Source organism: Oncorhynchus mykiss, unplaced genomic scaffold (assembly GCF_013265735.2).
Source record: "Oncorhynchus mykiss isolate Arlee unplaced genomic scaffold, USDA_OmykA_1.1 un_scaffold_189, whole genome shotgun sequence".
In the NCBI taxonomy this organism is placed as follows: Eukaryota; Metazoa; Chordata; class Actinopteri; order Salmoniformes; family Salmonidae; genus Oncorhynchus; species Oncorhynchus mykiss.
In genome coordinates this window covers 560,212-567,183 of record NW_023493675.1, presented here as the reverse complement: position 1 = coordinate 567,183, position 6,972 = coordinate 560,212, and the positions used below count along the sequence as shown (strand labels likewise).

At 41.5% G+C, this 6,972-nt stretch overlaps 1 protein-coding gene across 1 annotated transcript; it reads left to right on the top strand.

The window, feature by feature from the left end:
* The first annotated feature begins 559 nt into the window (after positions 1-559).
* LOC118947688 (piggyBac transposable element-derived protein 4-like) lies at positions 560-6,275 on the top strand. Its single transcript, XM_036972664.1, has 3 exons — positions 560-612; positions 1,909-2,023; positions 4,165-6,275. The coding sequence occupies exons 2-3, from the start codon at positions 1,938-1,940 to the stop codon at positions 5,870-5,872; spliced, it is 1,794 nt and encodes a 597-aa protein (XP_036828559.1). The 5' UTR covers positions 560-612; positions 1,909-1,937; the 3' UTR covers positions 5,873-6,275.
* Positions 6,276-6,972: the final 697 nt, after the last annotated feature.

Sequence of the window (6,972 nt, the reverse complement as noted above, 5' to 3'; positions counted from 1 at the left end):
GATTCCCCGGAAAGATACTTAAATAGTACTTTAAAGTATTTTTACTTAAGTACTTTACACCACTGATCACAAACAATATAAAAAACACAATTAAAGTGGCTAATTTAGTCCCCTTTTAGATATGTATTCATTCCTCCTGTAAGACTCTGTGATTGCAATAGAAGTTGATAAGTTTACCATATTTTTGATGTTCTCATTCACACAGGAGACAGACATGACTATTGTGGATCCTCTGGGGAGCCTCAACAACATCCTGATGCTGACGAAGTAGAGAAGAGTCTCTCCAGATCAGAACACCAGATGGTACAGCTTGGTCTGGTCTAGCATACAGCTTGCTCTCGGGGTCTGGTCTGGGCTTCTGTAAAGCACTTTTTCAACAGTGACTTCAGCATCCATAATGATATGCGTCTGTGTCCCCTCTTTATGGTTACCAGGACAACGCTAGCCCCTCCTCCCTCCCGGAGTCCCTGTTTCGTGCCTCTCCCGGTAGTACCTTACTGCTGGGTAGGAAGAGGTTGTCTGTGCTGCTGGTGGACTGCAGGAAAACAACAGGGCTGAGTGGAACTGTGAGAGAAGGAGAAGAGAAGAAAGGATCAGATTTGACTCATCAAAGTAAGTGCTGTAGTTTAGTTTGAACAAAAATAATAGATCTTCCCACTGGTATCTGTTACCAGGACAACCAGCGGAGTTCTGTTAGTTGACATGAAGATGGACTAGTATCTTTTACCAGTGGGGCTGTCCCCGACTAATAAAAATCTTGTTTGACTTAGCCATCTGTTCTTTCGACCAATCAATTGATGCAAATTTTAAACATGTATTTCTATATATACACTACCGTTGAAAAGTTTGGGGTCATTTAGAAATGTCCTTGTTTTTGAAAGAAAATAATTGTTTTGGTCCATTAAAATAACATCGACAATCAGATACTCCAGAGACTCAACTAGTCTACAGGAGGCCAGTTTTATTGCTTCTTTAATCAGAACAACAGTTGTCAGCTGTGCTAAAATAATTGCAAAAGCGTTTTCTAATGTTCGATTCGCATTTTAAAATGATACACTTGGATTAGCTAACACAAAGTGCCATTGGAACACAGGACTGATGGTTGATAATAATGGGCCTCTGTAGATAATAATGGGCCTCTATGTAGATAATAATGGGCCTCTATGTAGATAATAATGGGCCTCTGTAGATAATAATGGGCCTCTATGTAGATAATAATGGGCCTCTATGTAGATAATAATGGGCCTCTGTAGATAATAATGGGCCTCTATGTAGATATTAATGGGCCTCTATGTAGATAATCAGCCATTTTCCGCTACAACATTAGCAATGTCTACACTGTATTTATGATAAATTTAATGTTATTTTAATTGACAAAAGGACATGTATATCCTAACACGATCCGTGTTGTAAACAGTATTCTGCATGAATTCCGACTCTTTCAACTTTTAACAAAACAATTTTTTGAAATCAAATTTTGTTAGCAATCAAACATAGCTTAACACGGTCAAGTTCGGTTTCTGTGCAATCCTCAGACACTCTAGAAGGCAACCAAACATGTTTCATAATTCTACATTACGTATTGGCTATACAAGACCTGAATTAGCCCATGAAGGTTCTTGGACCAATGACCACCTATCGTTTTGAAACCTAGCTAGATAGCCAATGAGCTGGGATTTCCAGCAGTATGTGAACTCCGTTTGTAGGACAAACAGGCATCATGCTAGAGCTGTGCACAACAGAGTTCATTCTCTGGTGAAAGGAAACCAGATGCACGGTAGTTTACGTTTCACGGCAGTTCGTTCTCTTCTACAGACTTCTCAAGTCTGAAAAAGTTAAACATGGTTACTACGAGTGGAAAAGCTAAATCTCAGTCCAAGTATAATCATTTTGATGATATTATTGCAGAAATTGACCAGGAGAGTGACACAGAAGGAATGGATGAGGACTCTGAGGGTGACCAAAGTTTTGATTCCAGCGCGGAAGAAATGTTTTTGGAAGGAGAAGATCCACTTTTTGATCAGTAAGTAAAACAAGTTTTTACTTCTCATGCTAATGCAGTTGTTTAAATGGTTGCATATTTATTTATATATACACACACACACACACACACACACACACACAAAGTTTACACACACTTAGTTTGGAGTCCTTAAAACTCGTTTTTCAACCACTCCACAAATTTCTTGTTAACCTCTCTGGTACAAGTGCGTCCCACCTCGACTAAAAACAACAGAAATCCCATAATTAATAATAATTAATCCCATAATCCCATAAAAATCCCCAAATTCCTCAAACATACAAGTATTATACACCATTTTAAAGATAAACTTGTTGTAAATCCAGCCATATTGTCCTGTTTCAAATAGGCTTTACGGCGAAAGCACACCAAACAATTGTTAGGTCAGCCCCTAGCCACAGAACCATACAGCCATTTTCCAACCAAGGAGAGGTGTCACAAAAGTCAGAAATAGCGATTAAAATTAATCACTTACCTCTGATCATCTGGTGTCACTCCCAGGTCTCCATGTTAAACAATAAATGTTTGTTTTGTTCGATAATGTAGTTTGTGAACAGCTGTGATAAAACTGTCGGTGGTTTCACTCTGCTCCTGTATATTAAACCTCGCTCTCTCAAAAATAATGTCGTGTCTCCCTACAAAATGCGTTTCAAAATAGTCTTTAACGGCACTGTAGTTAACCTGTTGAATCTAGGGGGCAGTATTTTCATTTTTGGAAAAATAACGTTCCCAAAGTAAACAGGCTATTTTGTCAGGACAAGATGCTAGAATATGCATATAATTGACAGCTTAGGATAGAAAACACTCTAAAGTTTCAAACTGTAAAAATATTGTCTGAGCATAACAGAACTGATATTGCAGGAAGGGACTCTTATTTAGAAAGCTCTGCGTTCCTATGCGTCCCTATTGAGCAGTGAATGAGATATCAACCAGATTCCTTTTTCTATGGCTTCCCTAATGTGTCTAGTGTCACAATACATAGTTTCAGGCTTTTAGTTTGAAAAATGAGCCTGAACGTCAACATTGCGTCAGTGGTCAGCTGGAGTCTCAGTGTTTTGTGCGTAAAAGACAAATGCAGCCATTGTTTCTCTCTTTCCTACTAAGAAGCCATCTGTCCCGGTTGATATATTATCGAATAGATATTTGAAAAACACCTTGAGGATTGATTATAAACGTTTGCCATGTTTGTCGTGACCACAATTTCCGGTCGAATTCTCAGCCAAACGTGAAGAACTAACGGAGTTATTTCGGCTACAAAAATAGTATTTTTGGAAAAAAGGAACATTTGCTATCTAACTGGGAGTCTTGTGAGTGAAAACATCCGAAGCTCATCAAAGTGCCTGATCCATTTAATTCTCCGTCAGCACAAGCCACTGGCCTGTCCGTGTTTGCGCCAGAGCCCGTTGAACTTGGAGTCGCAAACCCTGAAATCCCGCCAGCTTCTTCCTCTTGCAACATGTTGCTTAGCAGTAACTTAGTAACTTAGTCCTTGCTCGTTAGCTAGCAAAATAATGATATGCGCTGTTTTATCTCCAACACTGTCCCCTCCCTGCTTTGAAACAGCCTGAATGTATGATTTACTTGGTACGTCCTTCACATTTATGTGAATTTTACAACCACTTCTGACACCATGTAGTATGATCTCTACGAGGCCACGCTGGTTACGTGCAGCATTTCAGAGAATAATTATGGCAAGTAAATCTTTAAAATCGAAGACAAAGTATACAGATCTACACGATATCATTGATGAGATTGATAGAGATAGTGAGAGTGAATTACTACAAGAAGAGTCAGACCAGACAGTGACTATTCTTTTCACTCTAAATGGAGAAGATTCTGTGTTGGATTGGTGAGTAACGTTGTTTGAAATGAATCATATTAAATATTATTCATTTGAGTTGTTTGAGATATATATATATATATATATATTTTTTTTTTGCCATATATAAAAATATGACTAGGACATGAAATATAAAGTACACATATGTATAAAGTAAACATTGCTCTACATTGTGGGTGTATCTGTGTGTCTGTATATATTACATATATTTTTACATGTCCATTCCATGTTTAGATAAAATACAACACCTCACCTTAGTGGATGTTTACTTACTCTATATATAATCTGTGTCTTTATTTCACAGTCCCAGCGATTCTGATTGGGAGCCCATACTGCCAAGGTGCAAATCCCCCACTGAAGCTGGTCCATCCGCCCGGCCATCAAGAGGTGTGGAGCCGGTGACAAAGAAGCGGAGGAAGGGAAGTGTGGAACCTGCTGGCAGTGCGGAGGAGGGTCGTTGGCACTCTGTGCTGGAGGAGGATGTGGCCCCACCGCCTCCAATTTTCAGACCAAAGAGGCCACCAGGTCCTCAGCTGGACATGAACTCCAAGTACAGCCCCATGCAACTTTTTCAGCTGTTTTTCACCTCGGCAGTTGTTGATTCCCTGGTGTTGAACACTAATAAGTACGGAGCTAAGAAGCAGGAAGGCAGGAAAGAGACATGGAAGCCCATTTCCAGGTCAGATCTTTTTTGTTACTTCTCTATGGTCATTTACATGGGTCTTGTGAAGCTAAAAACCCTGAAGGACTACTGGAAATCTGCACCCCTCTATCAACTGCCTTTCCCATCCACGGTCATGTCATGCAAAAGGTTTCTGACAATCTCACGGGCGCTTCATATCAGTGACCCAGAAGTTGATAAGGACAACGAGACGAAACGAGGCACGGCGAGGTTTGATAAGCTCTGCAAAATTAAACCTCTCTACCTCGACATCATTGAGGCCTGCAATACTTATTTTCAGCCTGCCCAGAACCTTTCCATAGATGAGAGGATGGTAGCCTCAAAGGCCAGAAATGGCCTAAAACACTACATGCGTAACAAACCGACTAAATGGGGTTACAAACTGTTTGTTTTGGCCGATTCTGCGTGTGCATACACGTGCAATTTTTTTGTCTATGAGGGGAAGTACAGTTGTGCGACCGGTAAGGGATTTAGCTATGACTCCGTTATGCAGTTATTAGATTTTCAGCTGCTAGGGAAGGGCTACAAACTGTTTGTGAATAACTTTTACACAAGCCCTACCCTGTTCACAGACCTGAGGAAGCTGGATGTGTGGGCCTGTGGCACCATTCGGGCCAACAGAGTGGGCTTTCCGAAAACCAGGGTGAACGACATGCCTAAGCAGGCTGAGCGGGGTACCATGAGATGGATCCGTGAAGATGGCCTGCTGTTTGTGAAGTGGATGGACACCAGAGAGATGGCGATGTGCTCCACTATCCACAAGTCCTTCAGTGGTGATCACGTCGTCAGGCGTGTGAAGGACGCTTCAGGGGCATGGACCACCAAAAATGTCTCCATTCCAACTGCAGTAAAGGACTACAACAAGAGCATGGGGGGAGGTGTGGGCCTATCATATGCGCTGATAGGATACTATAATGTTCTCCACAAAAACATGAAATGGTACAAGACATTGTTTTATCATTTCATTGACATTGCTGTGGTGAATGCCTTCATCCTCCAGAAGGAAATGGCCAAGAGCTGTGGACAGCCCCCCATCTCACAGCTAGCATTCAGGGAGCAGCTCATCCAGGAGCTTGCTAGCTACAGCACTGTAGCACCTTCATTCCCCTCTACCTCTGTCCCTTCTGCTCCATCAACCAGTGGTGTGCACATGCTTAAATTCCTTATTGCAGGCAGGAATGAGTGCAAAAGGGGCTTAGTAAGGAGGCTTTGTTGTGCTCTTTGCAAAAAGAAATCCTCTGTCGGCTGCACCACCTGTTCAGTGACCCTCTGCTTCACAGCAGAAAGAGACTGCTATGGGCTATGGCATCAGCAGCACAATATTGTGTAGAGGGTCTTCACATTATTGAACATTGAGTGTAAATAGTTACCCTTGTTATTTCCGGGTATGTTTGAATAATGTTTTGTATTTTGTATATAGTTATTTGCATCAATGTTTCGATGTTCCAATTCGGTACATTTGGGAAACTTGTGAGGGACACCTGGGTGACTTCATGCTCAATACCTCAGTACCTCACTCATTCCTGAAAGTATCTGTCTGAAACTTTGGTCAAATACTGTTGCCTACTTATGTTCTTATTTGAAATTAGCCCCAGTATCATAACTGAATGTTTGGCTGTTCTTGTTTATTTTAAAGATGCGACAACATTAAAAGAACAGAGAAACGCCTGTGTATTTTCTTCTACCAGATCTATTGTGTTATATTCTCCTACATTCAATTCACATTTACACAAACTTCAGAGTGTTTTCTTTGGTACCAAGAATTTGCATATCCTTGCTTCTGGGCCTGAGCTACAGGCTGTTAGATTAGGGTATGTCTTCAGGTGGAAATTGCACAAAGTAACCCGAAAAGGATTTTAATAAGGTAAGGTAGGTTGAAAGGTTGGTCAGCTGGTTGGTAGGGTCTGTCAGTTGGTTGGTAGGTTCTGTCAATTGGTTGGTAGGGTCTGTCAGTTGGTTGGTAGGGTCTGTCAGTTGGTTGGTAGGGTCTGTCAGTTGGTTGGTAGGGTCTGTCAGTTGGTTGGTAGGGTCTGTCAGCTGACAGACAGAAGATACATAATAAAGGGTGGGTTGGGTTGTGGCGGTGTTTGGGGATGTTGTAGAGAGGTTTGGGAGGGTTGTGAAGTTGTTTGTTGGGGATGTTGTAGAGAGGTTTGGGAAGGTGTTTGTAGGGGATGTTGTAGAGAGGTTTGGGAGGGTTGTGAAGGTGTTTGTTGGGGATGTTGTAGAGAGGTTTGGGAGGGTTGTGAAGGTGTTTGTGGATGTTGTAGAGAGGTTTGGGAGGGTTGTGAAGGTGTTTGTTGGGGATGTTGTAGAGAGGTTTGGGAGGGTTGTGAAGGTGTTTGTTGGGGATGTTGTAGAGAGGTTTGGGAGGGTTGTGAAAGTGTGTTCTCTATGTTGATCATCGGAACTCATTTGAAGGTAACCTAT

Bases quoted from the DNA above. Each gene is read 5' to 3' on its own strand.
- LOC118947688 (XM_036972664.1), top strand. From the start codon at position 1,938: ATGGATGAGGACTCTGAGGGTGACCAAAGTTTTGATTCCAGCGCGGAA. The intron at 2,024-4,164 runs GTAAGTAAAACA...TTTATTTCACAG, and splicing joins GAAGATCCACTTTTTGATCA to TCCCAGCGATTCTGATTGGG.